A 21,906-nucleotide genomic window follows, 5' to 3' on the forward strand; every position below is an offset into this window, starting at 1 on the left:
CAGCACCACTCTTGTAAGCACTTGGTGATGTCCTTGAAGGTTTTCCATCCAAACTGCACCGAGTTCATAGGATTAGGCACGATCGCAGTCTAAGGCCTTCCTGCTGCAATGGCCAGAGGTATTTCTTCAAGCACGTACTTCAGGTGGCATGGCTGATGCTCATTTTTTCCTTCAGAGATGTGCTTCTTTCCCCCTCCCAGAAAAAAAGTGACACTTCTTGCGATGTGCATAAGCTGCAGCTTCAACTAAACCCGGATCTCCCACATAACACAGTTGAAATATTGTCCTCTTTCAGTATGGAGTGACAGGTTGTGATAAATAGACTGGTTTCTCTAACATGTGCCTAGTCAAATATTAATGAGCCAGCACACAGAAGCATGAAGTAATCTTTTGTTTTTCATTAAGTGTGTAGATTAAAGAGATGTTATTTTACTGTAATGCACAGAATTATGTCATTTCAGCTTAGAGTAATTGTTAATCACATCAAATTGAAATGATCCTTGGTTTTGTTTTAAAGAGCATAGAAGAACAAGAAGTAGAGGAAAAACAGAAGTAGAAATGGAATATGAGACTATAGTGAAAGTGAGTGAAACATTCCCCTTTTTATCTAGTAATGCTAATGTTGTTTTCATTTTACATGTCAAAACTAAGTCAGGAGCGTCCACAATTTACTGCCTGGTGGTTCTTCTGAAATCTTTGAGCAATTATAGCCCTGATTATTATCTGCTAGCTGCATAACATATGCTGCCACTGACCATTACATCCTTTTTTATGCCGTGAAAGCAATTTGTGGCTCCTTCAGATCATACCCCACCCCATTGTCTCCCTGCCTGTTTTATTTATTGCTGCTTTTGCCCCACCTCAGTGCAGCGGTCAGGGGCTGTGTGTAACAGCATGATTATACAAGCTTTCTTTCCGCAGCCCTTTGGGTCATCAGGATATCCTCTGTTCTCTGCTCACAGTAGCTGCAGTACTCTCAGATCAGAAAAACAGGCCCTATGAAATGTCTCTCTGAAGAGGTAAAGAAGATTGATGCGGGGAGGGGAGGATGTGGGGGTAGGAATTGAGAGCATCTGAATGCAGAGGTGTGAGATGGGGAAAGGTGTGGAAGGTAGGAATTCTGGGTAGGTCTGAAGATTAAGCTTATCTAGCAGATAAATTAAGGATTTGTCATCTGGGACACCAGAATATGGGATAAAGAAAGGATTAACCAGGGCATCAGAGCAGGAGGAAAAAATCGGGGACAAAGAGAAAGAATTTATGAATGTGAATCAGTAAAACAGGATTAGTGAAGCCTAAAGGGGAAGATTTGGAGGTAAAAGAGTGAGGTTTTCAGTGAGGAGGAAGGGAACAGAATAAAACTGGGGAAAGGCAGGCAAAGCCTGGAAGAAAGATGAAAGTAGATTAAAGTACAAGAGTTTTTTTCGTTGCTCGTGGAAGGGCTGATGGTTAGAACATGCTGATAGAATGAAGTATTGTTTCAGGGGTATGTCTGCTATCAGGAGACATGATTATGTATAAGCAAACTTCCTGAAACCTCCTGTAAATACAGTCATGCCAGGAGGTCTTGAGCTTTCGCTGTCAAGGGGGTAGCAATAAGCCACACACCTGTGTCACTGAATCAGTGAATCCTGCTTGCTTTGTATTTTTATTTAATATTTCACCTTCTACTGCTTTCTTCTGGAATGCTTGGGTATGCTTTGCTTGTCTTTGAAGAGAGAACTGCCGTGGCTTCTCAGTGAGGCCTGTGTTTGGTAACAAACCCTGCCTTTCTGCTGCAGTTACCTGGAGGCAAAGGATTTTGGTTAATTGCCAGGCAGGCAGTGTTTGCTCTTCAGTGTCCTCGGGCTCAACTCACACACGTGTGCGGGAGTAAAAGGAGCCTTCTCAAGAGAGCTGCAGCTCCTCCTTGCTACGGAACATCCTTCTGTGGCTTTTCACCACGCCGCACAAGGTCTTAACAGTTGTTTTGTAATTCATAGTCCTTCCTAATGACAACCAAGGCTCAGTTTTGGGGACTGCTTCCCTTCCAGCCCGTGTGGGGCCGGTACCGGTGTTAGCGGCGATGCACCTGCAGCAGCTCATTTGCTGTGAGTGCTGTTCTGCTCCCTGGCCAGCATCAGTGTGGTGGTTCCTTGTGCTTTCCCCCCCAGTTGTTTTATCAGTCTGTCTAGGTTTTTTTGTTTGTTTGTTTTTTAAACGCTTACTGTGTATACTTCTATGGACGCGTACTGGCAAGAAAGAAGGAACCAACTCTGTATGTTTGATCTGCGCCTTGCACAATACAGAGTGACTTCTATACTTTACTGAAAGGCAAATGCTAAGTAAGTTTGATTTATAAAGTGTGGCTATAACTTGATTTGTCAGGCTTTTTTGCTGTGAATCACCTGTCTCTGCCCACATGGACACCGACATATTCTTCATGTATCTATACATATCATTACATGCTTATGGTTTATTTTAATGTTTTTACTGTTGCAAAATAAGTGATCATTTTTTCAAACACTTGTTAAAAATAACACAGTTCTAAATATTGTTTAGTTCTCTCATTGTGGTAAGGTTAGAGATTAAAACTGCTAGGTGGGGCTTTGATTTCATGCATGTTGTTTTCCTCTTGGACACAGGCAAGGCAACTAAAAGTGTACGTTTCCTGAGCAAAGTAGTTGTGACAAAAGAAAGTAGAGCCCATAATGAATATGTTGGCACCTTGACAGTATTCAAAAGAGTGACTTACTGAAGATGGCAAAATTAAATTGGCAATTGCTCACTAGGGAACTGGGATTTCTTTGTTGTTTGCGTTTAAGTGTCACAAGAATATTGATTTCTCCTCCTGAGGGATGTTCTGTCGTCTTTTCCTGAAAAGCAGGAGGTAAGAACAGAGCTGAGCTGCCTTGAAACAACTCGGCGAACATTTGAAAAACCGAAAGTACTCGTTTTAACTCTATTCTTGTCATACATCACTTACATTTTGAACAATATGAGGCCAACCTCATATCACCTGCCTGGGTCAAATTAGGATATCTTGGGAGGATGTTGGGGACCTAGGCCATCCGATTGCTCCTGCACAGTGCGAAGGAAATGAGATCTCAGAGAAGAACCTCCTGTGATGTCATGTAACCGCTTATGACGCCACTGGAGTTATTCTTTCCTTTCCTTTGTCTTACTCTCAGGACTTCAGCCTCATAGGCTGTGTAAAGGGACTGGTATTGGGGGAAGCTACGCATGGTGGAATTATCATTCAGTGTACCCTACCTGTGCAGGGAAATTGGGAAACACAATGGATTACACCAAGTACGCAGGGAGCTCCAAACTGGGGTGAAGGAATCCATCGCCCCAAGGTTTACCTTGCTCCAAAGCTAATATGCGAATGATGGGAGGGAGCTTTTTTTTCTTCCGCCCCTTTCTGCCCTAAGCTCTCACTGCTGCATCCACAGGGCAAGGCATTTTGAATGCTCTGATGTACCTAGATAGGAGGAGGGCAGGTGGCGCAGAAGGAGAGAGTCAGGTTTTCCTGCAGGCCATAAAGGAGCATCTCAGCCCTCGCATGTAAGAAACCGCTGGCTTTGGGCTGAACAAAACTAATGACCTTAGAGAATATTTCTATGCAGGGGAGGCACGTAATCCTTCTAAGCCATGATAACAGCTGTGCGGAAATCTAGAGAAGTGACCTAAATTTACAACTTCATTCAGGAACTGTCTGATTCCACTAGTGACTAAATGTTAGTCATTTATAGGAGGAACTTCCATTTAGTTAGTTGTATTTGTCAACAGCAGAAACCTAAGATAGAATTTTTGAGATGGCAAAAGAGAATGTAGACTTACAAGTCTGGTCTGAGCATGCAGCTCTTTTTATTCCGTGCAAAATGGCTTTTCCAGGTAGGGATGGCTCATGAGAGCTCTAAAAAGTAGGACCTAAAAGCTATCGCTACACTTTCCTCATCCTTTTAGCTGTGTTACAAATGAACACTTAAGTGCATGATAGAGTTTTTCAGTGGGGCTTCAGCCATATGTAGCTGTTGTCTAGAATCAAGCTGGCATTTTTTTCTAAACCTGGATTTTTGTAAGTCTTTTAATAGCTGTTATACAGAGCCAGAATTCTACACAGTGCAATGTCAGCCTCCATGTTTAATTACTGTATGGCCTGTGGGAATGATATTGCATGTGCTAGCTCACGTTCTGACAGCTTTATTTTCACAAAGTAAGTGTTAATGTCTGAATAAAACATACGGCGTGGAGCTCATAGGACAAATTATTTCATAGACTGCTGATACTGAAGGTTAGTATTCCTAGAAACTCTTAGTATATAGAATAGCTTATCTATGGTGCTTCTTGAGATTATTTATGTTAGTATATTTAAAAGTACCGGTTTGGATCAGAGTTTTGTTCTGCAGGGTGTTCTATAGGTCAGTAAGATCTCAGTGTAATATTTCCACTCTTAAAATGCTCCTTTCTGCTGAAAATTCTGCAGGTTCCTTTTTCAAAGCAGAGATCGGGTTTCAGGAAGCAGTATTCCTGCCAGGACTGATGGCCTTGGTGGCAATGAAATCCTTCCCTGCTCTTTTAGTAATACACCATATACTGCATAGTTTGGATGCTGCTGAAGTTGAGGTGTGATAGATGTACGAGCCTGTAATGCTAAGTAGCATGGAAATTGTAGAAGCTCCTGGGAACGGTAACTCACTGTCAGTCTTTTTCTCGGGGAATCATTGTAATTCTGAGCAGGGGCTCGCGTTCTCCATGGCATAATGGAATAAATTCTGCAGTAACTTCTCCCCAATTCCATGTCAGTGTTAACGTCTCCTCTTGGCCTGGAGTACCCTTCATTCCCATTTGTATTCAGGCAGATACTACTGCAGCTCACACTTGAAAATACTAATTGGTTGAAAATTAATTCAATTTTTTAAATTATTACTTGGCTTTTTTACTTTTTAAGTGATTTTTTTTTCAGACTGGGGTTAATTTCTTGTAATATCAGCTGCCCTTTAATGGTTGCTACTCCCTCATAAGCACATTTAGTTCAGTGATATAAACCATGTTTGAGGATTTTACATAGGCCAAGACCGTTTCTCTTGGCTGCTGCAGGAATTGATACAGTGTGAAAAAGCAATAAGCCTGCTCAGGTCCAGACCTTTTATGTGAAATAGGTGTCTGTTTTCCCGTCCAATCACCAGTAAAGTAGAGAGTATGTACTGTAAATATGAATGTTGCCTGCTAACAAGTTAAAGTATTCTGTGCCCTGCTGTATTCCTTATTGAAAAGTTTTCTGGGCAAGTAAACAAGCTTCGCTACCCAGTCTTCCTAGTGTGATCACCTGTTATAGGTGCCCACCACGACAATGGCCATTTTTGTGTCCAAGTCTGTCATTACCCAGAGACTTTCAGCAGGTCCCTCTCTTACAATATGCTGGAGATCAGAAAAAAAACAGAGATCTCACCAAAGACCCTTTTGGTACCTGTTCTCCCTGAACAAACTGTGTCTTTTGTATGAATATTTCAGTAACATGAATTTTTATACAAAATCTGTGTTTATGCCAGTGAAGTCATTATTTTGATTTAGTTAAAAATAATCAGATGCCTGCCCTTTTTGCCCCTGATTTGTGAGTATATGCATCCACAAGCACACAGACATGTCATAAGAGGATTGACTCAGTATTCATCCTTGTTTCCCTCCTATAACCATTTATTAATACTAGTAAGAGCACTTTTTTAATAAACATGCATATAATAGAGCACATTTTTTAGTGTCTTTTAAGAGAGTCACATATCGAGTGCAGGATACTGACATTAGGAAATCTCACAGTGGCTAGGCTGAATGTTAAAGGGGATATCTTTTTTTTGTGCACGGAAGTGTAAAGCGCTGTTGTCTGAGGACAAGAAGAGCTGTATTACACACAGAAAGTTGACTGCCCAATGTTCTGCCTTTTCTTATTTAAAAGTACAATTCAGAGTAGGGTACAGGAGACCGTAAGGTGGAACAGCTCTGTAACTCCTGGTTTAGCATGCAGAGAAGACTGACAGATAGCGAGCCGCTGCACTTTGTCTGACTTTAAAGAAGCATCACCCTCAGGTATGATTACCTCTGCCGGGAAGCTTTTCAACATAGAATATTTCAGCTGCTTTTCTTCTAATTTCTATGGCAGGAAGACACCATTCCCAAGATCTGTTTGAATCTGCTGAAAATAAGTTACCTTTGACTCCTCGTTCATGCTGCAGGCATAGAGGATTTGGGGAAAAAACACCTAGCAATTAATGGCTGCACTTTCTAAAATAATCCCGCTTCCCATCGTCGCTGCCGCTGAGGACAGCGGCTGCAGGCAGCAGCTGTGACTGATGTGGCAGTCCATGCTGTGTGCCTCTGGCAGATGTCAGCACGAACCAGCTATAATGGTACAAATGCCAAGTTGCAGTTTCAGTGTATCAGTGAAGCAAAATACGACCAGACAAGAGAAATTCAGTTGTCCCAAGATCTGTTCTGCAAAGACAGCAAGACTTAAAAGAGTGGGTTGAAGCCTTCTTTGAGAGCCTAGAGCCATAACAGCAGGAGAGAGAGAAACTAGAAATGGTGTCTTCTCCTGATGTATAGACCAGACGTTCCTCTGCAACCAGCCTCCCTCTAACTTCTAAAAGAGTACCTAAACTATTTAAATTTCCCATCCACATTTACCTTGCATTTGTAAATGATCCCGTTGCAGAATCTTCGTAATCAGCTGTCCTTCAGGTTATATATGTTGCTGTCCTTCCTTTGCATTAATCACTGGAGTTCTTTTCTCTTTTGTCTGAAAACAGTCATACCGTACGATCAGAAAATGAATGCACTGAAAATGCAACACTGCAAATTAAACACGTGGATAACGGCTTGCGGCTTTGGTAGTCTGTGTTAACATGTGACGAGAGAGAATAGTAAACTGAGAAGGAGTTCTCCTGTGAATTCAGTGCCCCCATTATCTCTCCTCCTTTATCCGAAGGGCTGAGGAAACCTTTTTTGTTAGCCAAGACAGCTTGGTGCTTCGGCTTAATTTTCGTTGCATAATTTTAAATACAGATCCTGTCTACAGTGCTGCAATTAATGGATAGCCTAAAGACTTATTATTTCAAACTAATTGATATGTAAGAAAGTTTAAATAACATAAGTGATAAGAAATTTTTAGGAATAACTTCTGTAACTAACTCAGAATAATCTTTATGCTGATCTATAGAGTAGCAGATGACTTAATCATTCACTCACCATCACTAAATCTAATGCTTGTCTGTATTTCTGTAGTTTTAAATACAATTACATGAGATGAGGAAAAGATGGTATTTTAGTCATTTTTCTAAAAGGTTTTTTTGCAAGTTAATAATCTCATTCATTTCTGATATTTGCCTACCATCATTCAGAGTACTCCCAAAATTCAAGATAAATTTCTGTTATCCTCAACAAAAATGTGTACTCTACACATATTTTAAATAGAGCTTTAAACCAAGCAACCAATGTTTTTAAAGTATTCTTTTCCTTCCTCAAAGAACTTGATCACTTATGAAAGGCATTTATTTTTCTTGGACTTGGCAGTGCTAGGTTAACGGTTGGGCTTAATGATCTTAAAGGTCTTTTCCAACCTAAATGATTCTATGATTCTATGACTCTAGTGTTCATTAAACTTATCTTCAACTAGATTGTGATCATATTTGGCATCACAGAATACGCTGTAAAGTTGTAAGACCTCTCAAGAACTTTTTAATGCTTTTGGAAGATGTCAAGTACCGAAGTAATAATAAAACACTGCTAGAGTATTAAAAAGATAAGTTCTTATAATGGAAAGAAGTTTTGCTCTACTGCCAATTTTTTTTTTTTTTCTTAAATAAGGTTTTGCATGGTACAAAACTTTTCCAAGATAGAAGCTACCGATAGTGATACAGATAAATGAAATCAGATTAAAAACAAATCAGAGCTCTAAGGAGATCATGTTATACATTTTGATGGCATGCCTCTCAGTGGAAAAAAAAGCAAAGGACTTAGTGAAGTTCCATGAGATTCATCTCAGTTCAGGCTTGACCCTCTGGTGAACTGAACTTGGATGAACTGTATTAACTTCAGAAGGAGAGGAGGCAGGGACCAAATCCAGCACACACTGATGTCGATGGAAAAGCTCACTCTTCCTGTAGGCTGGAGATCTGGATGAGGCCCCAGTGTGACCTCTGCGTGCTGTGGCCCACTTGAGATCGGTGGGGAAGGGAGGTTCCAAAGGAACTGAAGTGGTTGTAAGTTGTAGTATCCCTTATTTTCCTGTCTCTGCTGGCTCTAGAGAATTTACCTATCCCTTTTCCTATCAACAGGAAGGTCTGACCACAAAACCCAACTGCGCTATTGGCAATATCATTAAGAGTTCTGTTCAAGAGGACTTTAAGATGTCCGGCTGCATGGAAAATGAAAGGCATACCCTAGCGCAGACTGAAACATGCAAGCACTATGACACGCGCGTTTTTTGTCACCATAACTCACTGAAGATATTCCACCACACTTGAGAAGACCTGACCTCAGGATCTGTGCTGGCTGGTGGGGCTGCAGCATGCTCAGGGTGTTAGTCCTTCACCCATACTAAGCATTAAGAGAGCAAAACACCTTCAGAGGTTTCCCTTCTTCATGGAGCTCAGGTGCTCAACAGAAACCCACATCAGGTTGTACACAGAGAAAGGTGGGCAGGCCTGGATGTGAGAATGGCATCTGACCTCCTCCATGGGAATTTGTTATCTCTACCTGTCTGCTGAAGGAGGCTTGGATTTGAAGCAGCAACCCGGTCCTGTTTCCGAGACCCTTTCATGCCTTGCAGCTTCCGTAAATTGCTAAGACAGGACAGTTGAAAATCCTGAACCTCTGAAACGCAGCATTTGCACTGCTCCTTTGTGAGTCAGATTAGCTTCAGATCGCTGTTTGGGAAGGAGCGTGCACTTCATGCCAGTTTGTGCCAGGGGTTCTTTCCTTTGACCTGGTTAGCTTGTGCCTGTACTTATATGGTTGCCGGTACTGTAGATCCAAAGCCCATCAAAGTCAATCACTGTCTTCTCGTAGACTTAAGTGAACTTTGGATATGCCCTTTAACAGGCATGAGTTCAAGCTATTCTGTGCAGCATGGGGACAGGCTTTCTCTTGTTTATCTAGCTTTATGAAGTTACCTTATATGTCAGTTTTTGCATTGCGGGATGCTTACTGAACATCATTGAAATAAAGTTTTCTGCATGGTTCGTTTAAACTTGATGGGTAATTAGAGAGTTGCCCGAGTTTGCAGTAGTCAGCGTTAATATGACCTTTGAAAAAAATGTTTAAATAAAAACCAACTGAACTGAAATATTAATCCCTTGAACTTAATCATGAGGATGGCTCCATTAACCTCCCATTGCATAGTACTACTTAATCTAACTAATAGCAGTACAGACGAGAAGAGGAGGGCTTTTTCCTTTTAAGTTCATTGTAGTATTGGGAAGTAAAAACCTTGAGGCTATTTTTAATTAGGTTGAACCTCTGGGCAGTGCCGCTCTTACATTAAGCTATGAAGTTTTTAAGAGTTGCAGTTAAAATTCCACACTAATTTTGCTCCTCAAGTCAAAAAAAAAAAAAAAAAAAAAAAAAAAAAAAGTGTGTTGTGTAATACAGCTCGAAAGAACAAGAAGTGGTGGGTATAGGGATGAAATAATGGTGGAAATAGAGAGATGTGAAGATAATAGTAATATATAAACCCAGAGCAGCCATAAACGGTATCAGACTCTGTATCCTTGGTAGCAATGTTACATCTCCATTTGATGTTCATTATATAATAATGAACATATACATGAATATATACATTTGAATCGAGTCCCAGCTTTTTGTCATCGTTAAACTCGGCCTCAAAACTTTCCTGAAACTTGGAAGTACAAAGGCCAAAATGCTGAACCGTCATTTCTGGAAGATGGAAAATGAGGGACAGTAGCTCTGTCTCCGCTGTTAAACTTCTGAATAGATCTTTTTCATCAGCTTGTTATGTTAGAAAATAACGGGTCGGTCACTAAATTGGCTCATCATTTGGAGACAGTCAATGCACATCTCTGCTAATAGTAAAGAGGAAGCCAGATTCATGTTGTTAATGAGTTAGGAAATATGTTGGAATAGCCTTCGTTGTTACAAGGGATTACAGAGCTGCAACTACTTGAAAAGATTTTCAAAGAAACTTCTAAGGCTTTGATCTTTATTCGGAGAGTGCTTGCTTTCTAGTCTAAAAACATTCATTTTTAACAGGATATTAACAGAAGGACTGACTGCTCAGTAATTTTCCAAGCAGACTTTTCAGTGAGACTCCAGCCTGCAGAGGCTTTCTGATATGAAAAGGTGCAGTCAGTGCAAGGCAAACTTCAAAGTGCAGCATCAGGCTTTATCAGTGTCATTGTTTTTTGAACTAATGATGGCTTGCTTCTAAACCTCTATGCAGTTCCCTGACAATTATCAATGACATGGAAATTATAGTGAGCATGTACCTTAAGAAACATGCCGTCTCGAGATACACAGACCTCAGTGTGTGTTAGGAGCTCTTATTACTCTAAACAGGCTTGAGAGTCTGGGCTGAGTAGGAAGGGCAGAGCAGGATATCGCAGTGAAAGGAGGTGCCAGACTTAATCACAGGATGACTGTTCCATTGAGTAGCACAGTGATGCCACTAGAGAGAGACAGAGAAATAGATTATTTATTTCCTTTTCATTGTCGTATTTGAGAAGAAATCTCTGTGCTCGGAGGGAATTTGCTGTGATACTGATGGGACCTGTTAGAGGTGTCCTGCCAAGGGTCCGAAACAGGACACACAATAATTATCTATTAGCAAGGTGGATGTGAGAGACTGAAAAAGACTTTGTTAAACTGTATTCAGAGTTCAATTTAGGCAAGGATCCAAAAGCTGTGGTGTGGGTTTCACCACATTGTTTTCAGATCTGTTCTTCATCAGCTCCTGAGCCCTCACACAGGAGGCCTTAAGCACCTGAAGCTTTCTTTTCTTGTCCTCTCCTCTTTCAAAAAGAGCCAGAATCTCTCGCTCTGTGGGACAGCACCACTTTTAGGCAAAACACACTATACATAAAGTGGCCCTGCGGATTCCAGGGCCCCCTGGAGACATCCTTCTCGGCTGCTGTGGTGCTGCACAGCTCGCAGAGTCCCGCGTTCTCCGGTCCACCCGGGATTTGAAATATTTCTGGAATATATTGTTGCTGTTATAACCTCAAGATGTCATTTAAAAGGAGTTTCCAAGGGACTGTTATGACCTCTTGAGCTGAGAGTTACAATGCTGCTACTCTTCCAAGGCCTGTGCTGTTGGACAGTCAGCTGCCTATTTACAGGATGCCTTGGAGGCATTGTGCAAGTGGAAAAAATCACTTGTTAGAAGGTAATGGATGCACTGAATTTTTTGTTGTTGTTTGTTTTGAAGACAGTACCCAAAATATGGACAGCACTTCATAAATGGAATAATTAAGAAGCTCTATTTGAGCTATGTCACTGGAGTTACTTATCCTGGATCCACCCCTATAAACTAAGGGCAGTATCTGATGATAGATGAGACTTCGGTGGAGTTTCTCTGGATTTATTGCATTGAAACTGAGCAGATTCTCTTTTGCTTACAGTGAAGATGACTTATTCCAGTGATAATGAAACAGAGCAGAATTTAGCCTTAAAATGTTATACATGCTGATGGAGAGGCGATTTTTTTTCCCATTCATACCAGCTCACATTATCTTTATTCATATGCATCATGAGATGCATAGGTCACATATTTATAGAGTCATCAAACAAACACTTGACAGCTTAAGAAAGCATTTTATCCACAAAAGGAAACAATTACACAAAATAGTCATCAGAAAGAAGAGTGCTTCCAAGTATACAGCTTACAAGGCACAGAGCAGGGCTTTGCATGAGAATAAACTGCTGTACTGATGAAGAAATAGGAAACAAAGTTATTGTGAAGAATATCCTCCCATAGAATTCAGTACAAGCTCCCTCTTTAAAGAAAATGCAAGACAACTGAAGTTACTAATAACAATACAACTGCCAGTAGGAAAAGATCACCAGTTTAGGCTTTTGCTGTAAGGAGCTTCTCTAACTCAAAAGTTTTCAGCAGGTACAGTACAGGCATATGTATATATAATACACATATAACCTGGGCAACACTCATGGGCATCTCAGCACTTAAGCATTTATGTTTTAATTAGCTCTTGGAATAGATGTTGGTTTACTATACAAAATGAAGATATGAGTTTCTTTACAAGAGTGTTAATATCTAGGAGCCCAGGTCCCAGGTTTCTTCACAGTCCCATTGGTTTAATTGAGGTTGCAGTTAATAAAGGTGGAGACACAGATTGATGAAGGCCCCAAGGTTACAGTCTAATGCCTTGAGACAGCAGATATTAAAGGACTCATTTATATGGGGACTTGTACATTAGGGAGGCATAGCAAATCACCTTCGCTTTAACAGCAAGAAACACAAAGCTGAAACATGGAAGATAACAGTCAGGGGAAGCCGAAGGGGGAATAAGGGAAGATAACTCAGTATACAGCTTCTAGACTCCTTGGCTTGTGACGTGCTTCAGGTGTCACGGTGATTTTTTCAAGGCCATCTTGGGACAATTTCTGAAGGAGAGCATCTGGACTGTGCAACCTGTTGAGGGAAGGCATCAAAAATACAGCTACTCCTGAGCAAGCGCCTCTGGTCTCAGGAATAGCATGGAGACCCTGCAGGGTGGGAATAGCGGCTTGGTGGGTTAGATCTTGTGTGAAGAACTAGGGGAGCTTCATCTGGGAGAAAAAGGGTGTGGGGTGGGGCTGGTGGAGAGGAAGTCCTGGAGCTGGTGTCTCTCCTGTCTGTTGTGGTCTGAAGAGTAACCATTATTTGAAAACGCGGTGATGGGCATGCAGAGACTGAGATGTCCTTGTCTGAGGACAGGAATCATTAACGGGAGCTTTGCAGTCAGCGTAAAGACATTTCCCGCACCGGCTGTCATTTACCTAGCGCAATGCCGTTCCCTGCCCTGTCTCTGATACTGAGCACCCTTAGGTTTTCTTTAATGGTTGCACACTGCAGCATCTTAGGAGATCAAACCTCAGCTACCCGAACAGTTTCATTTCATGCTTAGCTATATTGTCTATGAGTAGCTATGTTAAGCCCAAATGTTAACAAGGTGGCCTGTTCCTTTTTGCACTTGCTTGCAGTCACTGGGAGAAAAAGAAAAAGAGAGCATTTAGGTGCTCTCTGCACGTGTAGAGATGTTAACTCCTTTCCCAGGCCTGGATATACAGCTTCCCAAGAAACTGCGTTTCCCAGCTGCTTTCTTTGGGCCATTCTTCCACACGGCAGAGGTGGGTATATCGCTTTTGGAAAGGTTCTGCAGAGGAGTCCCAGGTTCTCCTCAAACCCATCATCCTCACCTCAAGTCACCGTCTCCTGCAGCCCCTGTAGCACGCCGAGTGCTGCAGAGGGACTGCAGCCATGAGGCATGAGGACAACTAAGCAGTGGTTACTCCTTTGCCTTCCCAGCAGAAATCTGCTTAGTGGAGGGAATAACATGGTCCTTAATAAGAAACTCCTTATGTTTCCAATTAAACAAAAATTGCTGCCTATAAATCACTTGATCCCTGAGCTCTGTTCCTCAGTTTCACTCTCCCTGTTATTGAGCCTCCATCTGCTTTTAACAATTCTTGCTACTCATATGTCTTTTAATGCTCTATCCCTCCAGAATGGCTTTCTAATTAAGTAAGCTCTGAAAATGAAAAGCAGCAGAACAGCAGCTTGCTTGCTCTCTGTACCCTTAATCTGGGAGTCCTCTATGTGCTATTTTGGAAGCTAAATTGAGGTCGCTGACATTATGCATATTTGTTGTCTGATGCAGTCTTAAAAGCCCCAAATCCTCTATTCAAAATAATCTTTAGGCACATGGGTCAAACATTTGCAGGAAGAAAAATCAGTATTTGGACCTTTAGCAGATTCAGAGAAACAGAGGAGGAGTGAGAAAGGGGCCACAATCTCAGACCAGTATTTCTGTTGCAATATGCTTTCACTGACCAGTGAAGAGATCAGTGTCACTGGTGTTAAGAAAATAAACAGTTCCAATGGCATGCGAAAAGGAAAATGGGAGCTTTACTGAACAGAAATATCCTGCAGAGGTTGCGGTCCCCCTCTTGTTATGAATCATGTAGTAACCAGTTATTGCCTCTTGTCAAAATACATTCTGCTGAAATTGCACAGAAGAAATGAATGCACTTGAGTTTCTCATCAATAAAACAAAAAGAACAGGTACTGTTTACATGGAATTAAATATTATACTGCGTGTCGGTAGTGCCATGGTAATTATGGATACAAATAAGTATCACACTTCAACTGGTGAAGAAATACAATAGCCTAATACCCCCCAAAAGTAATTATTTTGGTATTTTGCTGCTCTCTGCCTCAAGGGGAAATAACGCAACTTACAGATTTTTCACATTTGGATTCAGAACTCAAAAATTGTTGAAATCTTTTGAAAAACTTGAGAATAAAGAGTTTGCTGATGGAAATGTCAGACATTGTTGGAGATACCAAACTGTTTAGTCCTCAGAGGGCATTTTTGCCTGGACTGTTGAGCTGGGATATTCTGAGTATTTTTCATTCATAATTCACTTCATCATTCAGAGCAAAAACCAGTGTGATCAGGAAAACAAAGTATTTATGAATACTGCAAAATACGATAGATTTAAAAGGAGGGATAAAAGAAACACAAAACTCAAAAAATGGGCCTTACAGAAAAATTGCAAGTGGAATGGAAAATCTCAGACTTAAAAAAGTTTATCTTGAGTCATATCAAATTTTTGCAGTGGAAGAACTTAATCAAAACAAATATGGCCGTAAGGAATGTTTTTGATTCAACAAAATTGCATTTTGGTGGGATTTTTTTCACCAAAATGTGTGACCAGTTGTGTTACATACATAACTTTACCAAAACATTTTTACTTGAAGATTAATTCTTGAGATGCTTTTTGAGTGGTGACCCTTCCGTTATTTTTGAATTGAAAATATATTTAAAAAAGAACATGTGAGCTGGAATGACCCCCAGTCCATGTGGAAGTGGGTTGGTTCTGCATCAGATAACTAACTGCCTCTGGCATGGGATCTTACATCAGGAGAATGATGTTACGAGGTCACACCGCTGTGCCGACGAAGCATGCGGTATCTCGAGCTGTATGGGGAAGGAAGAGAAGGGAAAGTTGTTTGGAAAACACTTTCATTACTAACTTCTGAAACACCACTTTTAAGGTACAACAGGAAGGAGCAGCAGCGTTCGCATTAAGAGCTTCAAAGGTGTTGCTGTGGCAGGAAGGGAGATGGGTTGGACATGGCTTCCCCCACAATTTCCCTTTCCCTTGGGCTGCCAAAGTGAGGGGAAGGAGGTCAGACGGAAGCGGTGCTGCAGATCGGCCAGCTGCGTATCCGCCTCTTGTCTTCAAGCCATGGAGGCTGGCTGTAGGGTTCTACAGTACTTGCCGTAGACTTTCACAAGATGCTGGCAACAGCACCAGCCCACAGATGCATTCCCAAATTTGCTACGTGTGTGATAGGGCCGCGTTTTAGTCCGCTGGTTGTTTTTAATGCACGCAGTAAGGTCTTCGCTCCTTACACCTGAAGTCCTAGATCCAGATGCCATTTCTGTTTGTGCAGATACCTACTTCCCATGCCTTGAGCTACTGCAAAGCTTTTCTTAACTTTGCTCTACATCTGAAACTTCTGGTAGCTCATTATTAGGTTCTTATACCTCATTAGCCCAGCTTGTTTGCTTTTCCACAGTTATCGTAAAACAATCTTGAAATGAAAACAAATAAGATTCTGTAGCAGGAAAGAGGGATGAGGTGTATTTCAGATAGTGAGAAGGGAGAGGAGTTCAGTATTCAAAGCCTAAACTCAGGAACAAGATAATATGAAACACCGTAAATGTGGAATAATAAAGGATTAAGGGGTTTAGGACATTTATTTTATTTTTTAACTTTCTCATTTTTTGTAACCTAAACACTCTATGTGAACTTCAGCCCTCCTGGTAACTTGTGTTGGCAGCACGTTGCGGTTTTCATGTGATCGTTTTATTTTTGTTCTTGGTAGAAACAGAAGTTCATTAGATCACATTGCAAGTATGCAGAAGTCTACAGGGGCTTGATCAGGATAGTCTGAAACCACAATTTCTGCTTTTGTAATTCTTCATTGATCACAGTTACTGTTTTTAATGCTATGGTCACTGTTTTAACACTGTGTTATGCTATGTTATTTCAGTAGGTATAATTGCTATAAATAGTTTTAATAATACCATCCATTTCCTTTCCTGAGTGCATTTTCCTTGCTTTCAGCTGAATGACCATATTCATTTTCACCTCCCACATTCCAAGGAAGAGTTGCCGAGGCCTTTCTCTGAATGATGACCCTTTTTGGAAAGCGGTTGTAGCCAAGGATGCTGAAGAGCCCTTTGCATTGCAAGGGAATGCGAGCCGATCAGCTGGGCAGCTGGCTGGCCGCCAGGAGCTCTGCTCCCTAAGGCACAGGCTTAGTCATGTAAAGCCCTGCTCATTTTCCATCCCTAAGCCTAGAGGCTGTGTTGGTTGTAGCTGAGGTTCAAAGGATATGGTGGTGTTCGGCTCGGGCACGAGGGTCACCCACGGTCACCCACGCTGCCTAAGGGCTGGCTGAAGTCAAAGGGGCCCCTCAGGCACGGCTTCCCTGTGGAAACCCTTGTGGGGTGTAGCTAGCAGAGGCAGGACAGTCGCAATCAAAGCCTCACCATATCTACTGTTATTTTGAGCAGGACAGCTTGGTGGCCCAGTGGTCCACAGCCTGTTCCAAGCCTGTGCTGGTATATGTCTAGTTTGATAAGCGATCATATAAACAGAGTGGAGGAGAGCCCTTTTAAACCAGAGGGAGCTGAGGATGGCACCTCCCAAGCTTTGATCCCTACCTAAGCTTAATTTCTCTCCTTCCATCTTTTATTTGGGGATAATAATACTGATACTTACCCATTTTGTAAAGCTGATGTATCAGCTGATGTTTTTAAGTAGCACAGTTTGGTAAAAAATAAAGGGTAGGTAGATAGAAGCATACATTCAAGAGTTAGAGCTTCTGGCCACAGCCATCAAGAGTGACTAATGCATTCATCTCATGTCCCCCAGGACCCCGCTGCAAACACGTAATGATGGCTCCAAATTTTAAAGTATTAACTCATTGCCTGTAAGTAAAATACATGGGAGTGTGATTTACCTGAACGAGAAATAATGTTTCCAAGCCCTTGTGGGATACTAAAGCTGCATGGAGGTGACATTAGCAAGTGGTTTTGGTTGGGGGTTAAAGAGAGGACAGAGGATCTGTGAGAGATGGTGAGATAACAGAAGGGAGAAGGTTGTTACGTGTTAATGGGAACAGTGGTCCAGATAATGATCTGCCTGTCTAATCATCAGTCTCATTCTCCCCCCCTTGTCTGGCTCCAAAATCCTAAAAGCAAGTATAGGTCACCTTGTTTAGTAGCTAGAGAGCAGAGAAATTGCAGTAGGTGGACTTGTGATGGGAAGCGACCCAAGGGGACAGCAAACTGAACAGCAAGGCCACACAGGGCCCGAGACTGGTGGGGTGCTGGTTGTGCAGAGAGGTTTTTACCTACACACACACGCACACACTGCCATGGCACTTTGTTGTGCCGTCAGCAAGCCAAATAAAAGACATACATGACTATTGCTACTGATGGGAGGGCAGCTGTCCATTAGCGAATGAACTGTAATGTCCCCGTAAAGCCACAGAATATGGTTATCATTGTCTAATAGAACGATAATGAGGCTTTTAAAAGAAAAACAGCTGGGTTTTTTGAGCCAGCTGGTTTTAAGCAGGCAACTTGTTTCTTTAACCTTCACCCACAGGTGTTTGCCAGTGTTGTGCCTGGGGCTGGTGGTATAAGGAGAAGCACGGCCAGTGCACTACGAGACTGTCGTGGTTTGCAAGCCCCAGGCTCGCTGAGGAAGCCTTCAAGGAGGGGTCAGGTCTGGCAGTGGGATGGCTGCATTGCACCCAGGGCCACCCGTTGTGCTCTTCGTTGGAGCTGGGGTCCTGTGTGATAGCTTGGGGCTCAGGGAATGGGCTCTGAGGTGCTCGTCTGAAACCGAGCAAGGAGAAGGACTGACAGTGCCTTTGAAATCAAAAAGAAAACTAATTTTTACACACTGTTGCAGTTTTAATCAACCCTCCTTGTCTACTGGCTGCTCCTTCGCAACTAACTTCAACCTTCTCATGATTAGATATCTATATAGATTGTCTCTGGAGACACTGAAAAGAGAGAGGTAGCTCCAGATTCATGCCATTTCTATTAAACGCTTGACTTAGGGGGGATTATCCACTGGAGGCACTTTAGGAGGCGAGTATTAGACACAATTGCTATCTAACAACATGCTTATGGTTGCACTGGGTTCAGATAACACTCAGTTTCTCAGGGTTTTCAAATATTTCCATTGCTCTTAAACCTAATTAAGCAAATCAAGGTTCTGAAGGAAGGTGAGAGCCAGGAGACTTTCTCTGACTTTTGATTTCGCACACCTCTTTCTATACCTGAGGTGCCCAAAACTTACGTATTCAGTACTTCCATGTACGACAATGAGGTGGGGAAATGCAGCAGCCCATCTCTGGCTCAGACACTCCTGTATAAAGAAATTGATGTCCTTGCATAAAGCTCTGTCTTCCAGTGCTCTGGAGCCTTTCCCACGATTCCTAGATTTATAAAAAATATTGTATGCAGAGCTGCCTCTCCCTGCAGGAACTTTAACTGGCTTTGTGGGGTGCTCAGACACTGCTGCGGATCTGCACCGGTGGCCCAGTACCCAGCTGCAAACGCTCCTGAACAGGGAAAGACGATGGCACTTGGCGTGCGCGGTGCACGGCGTGCTCGGAGCCCGCAGGCAGGCACTGCCTCTGCCATCGCTGCTGTTTCGCATGAGCCCAAGGACTGTTTTGTCCCACATTTGGCATAAATCTCCCTCTAACTGTGATAGCATCTTTGGGTAATTGTCACAAATAAACAGAAGCACTCGTCTTCCCCTCCCTCCCTCCTGTTTTTTTAAGCAGTGCGGATATTTAGTAACCAAAAGCCTGATTGCACCATGATGGCAGACCTTTTGCCTAGAATGTCATCTTTGCATTTGCAGTATGACCTACGTGAGCGCCATGCTGCCGTCACTCTGAAGTAGAGTTGAAAAGTTCACTGGGCAGCAGGAGGGGAGTCCTGGGGCTGCAGGGCCCCGGCGGTGAGCTGGGCAGTGAGGGATCATCAGCGTCGTTTGTGGGTTTTTCCTGCCGACCACGCTACGGCACTGTTCCTCTGATAATACGTCTGCTCTTGGAAGTGTTATCAAAATGGAGACGAAAGGAGGATCCCTTCAAAACTTTGTATCTAGACATAAAGCCAGAAAATGAAGGAAGTTCAGGAAAAAAAGAAGGGTACTGCACAAAAGAAGGGTGTTACGGTAGTGACAGTCTAATAGTTGATACAAATATATATTTTAGAGGCAGGGTGTATTTAATGCGACTGTTTGTGCCTCAGACTCGGTGTTTGTCGGCACTTTGACACCAAGATGGGAAACTGAGGCCAGAACAGCAGGAAAATTGCCAGAAACAAGGCAGGAAAGGAGCTTTAGCAGGAAAACCAACAGGAAAAAGCCGGATCTTAGATCTTGAGGAAGAAAAACTGCAAAATTTGTCTAATTAAGGAATGTAGAACTAGACCGGGTGAGCTAAGGACGTTGATTTGCACATCAGGAGAAAGGAGAAGAGGCCTCACAAAAATAAAATCAGAGATGCAGGATGAAAACCAGGACAGAAGCATGGGGAATGGGATTGGAAGGGCTCAGAGCGGGAGGCGTAGTGGTACAGTCATATGCTGTGGACAGGTCAAGGATGGTAAGAGCAGTATAGGTCCTAACGTTCGAGTGAAAATTTTTATTACTTGTTGAGAGCCATCACAATGGGGTGATGGAGACTTGAAACTAGACAGGTTAGACAAGCGTAGAGCTGAAAGTCAGAATTCATAGCACCTTTATGCATCCTGGAAAAAAATATAGCTCAAAATACAATTGCCTAAGAAATTACTGTGAAACTGCTGCAGCTACAGTTAGCAGAACCTGAGTCCCTCTTTTTAAGAAGGTGGGTGGATGGATGGTTGGATGGATGGACGGACGGATGGACGGACGGACGGAGCGGGTTTGGCTTTGGAACTCACCCCTTTTGCTTCCTGCCGTGCTCATATTGGTCATGATGAAAAAATTGGCTTTGTCTGCAGCTAAAACCTTCATACACATTAATGTTCTTTAAATAATGGATCGTGCAGATCTTAATATGGGCACTAAAAACAAAGGCTATACAAATAAATACTGGGAAAGGGCCCACAGCTTCCTGAAGACTGATAGCCAGATTTCTTTCTGCATGCCTTTTGCATCCTGTTGATGATATGACACTTTTTCCCTAGTAATGTCCAAGACACGCACTGCATTAATCAGATAATTTGACTTTCCATGATCTAGCCCTAAGAAATGTAATTTAACTTTTTTCCCCTCCCTCTTTGACTCCCTTTGACAACTGACTTTTTCCTAATGGTTTCTCCAACCCAAGAAATCTGGCAAAAGTTATTATATTGTTCTCAGAGCGATGTTTGTGGTGCGATTAATGTGTGATTAGCTACCTGAAACTTAATAACGGCCTTGCTCTTTCAAAGGCTTATCTGTGATCCATACTGCATTTGAATGAAGTCTTGTGAAAGCCGGCGGGAGTATGGACACCAATACAGTTAAATCCACATATATTTTAAGGATTTGGGTACCCAAGGACGGTACCCAAAACCAGCCTTATGCACAAATGACCACACATTCCTTCAGCTTTGCAATGACTGCATGGAAATCAATAGGCGGATTGGATGTGTGGTGCTAATATGAAAAAGAAACAAATATATTCTTGAATAATGCAAAAATGCGTTATTAATTCCCCCCCTGCCTCGTGTGGTACATTCCCCATACTGTAGCACTGGTCTCATTAGATACAACTGAAGACAGCTTGTCTCTCTTGTTGTAGTTGCAGGTGGACCTTGATCAGGAATATCAAGACAAATTCAAAAGACTGCCTTTGGAAATTCTGGAGTTCGTACAGGAAGCCATGAAAGGGAAAATCAGTGAAGATGGAGACCACAGTTCAGCCCCCTCTTCCCTGGCATCTGACAGTGGAAAATCAAATCATAAACCTCTGCAAAGTGAAGAGGAATTGGAAGAAGATAATCCAGAAAAAGTATTTGATACTACTTTTTAGCTGCCCAAGAAACAATCAGTGCGCCAGGGCGCACCACTCCCCAGCTGCCCGTCTCCGCTTTCCCGATGTGAGCTGCCGCTGAAGCGCTTCGGGAGGCAGGAGGAATCTGCATTCAAGTGCACATTTCCCAAAAGGAACATTTTCTAAAAAGTATTGTGCAAAGGTCTTCATTCTCATTCTTCATCTTATTATTATTCTAAAGCTTAGTGCAGTTGTAATGGGAAAATTAATATGTTAACCATCCTCTCCTCTTTTTTTTTTTTTTTCTTTTTTTTTTGGCCAATTTACAATGGGTAATTTTCTGGCCATGTTCACTGTTAAGAATGTTTAATGAAGACCAGTGTATTGTACAGAGACAAACGTGTGCAGATTTCCTTTTGAAGTGCCCGTGCAAGGTGCTCCAAACTAATACAGATCTTAGAGAATATTATAATAGTACTTAATCATATTTGTTTCCTTCTTTATAACTGCACCTTGACAGCTGTACCATCATTTTACATTTGCACTGAAACATTTAATCCTTTTTAGCTTTGCAAGCACTGGTGGCTTGCTGTCTTGATATTATGTTTAGCACATGGAAAGAA

General features: G+C 42.1%; 1 protein-coding gene across 1 annotated transcript in view; it reads left to right on the plus strand.

Moving 5' to 3' along the window:
- Window positions 1-21,556, plus strand: part of PLCB1 (phospholipase C beta 1) — a gene marked incomplete at its 5' end in the record, with an annotated part of 405,623 nt that extends 384,067 nt beyond the window's left edge. Inside the window, one exon of the mRNA XM_082305814.1 lies at window positions 21,092-21,556. Within this exon, the coding sequence (XP_082161940.1) occupies window positions 21,092-21,322 (231 nt within the window). The 3' untranslated portion in view covers window positions 21,323-21,556. The remainder of the gene's footprint in view (window positions 1-21,091) is intronic.
- Window positions 21,557-21,906: the final 350 nt, after the last annotated feature.

This window comes from Platalea leucorodia, assembly GCF_965183815.1.
Source record: "Platalea leucorodia genome assembly, chromosome: 3".
NCBI classification, from domain to species: domain Eukaryota; kingdom Metazoa; phylum Chordata; class Aves; order Pelecaniformes; family Threskiornithidae; genus Platalea; species Platalea leucorodia.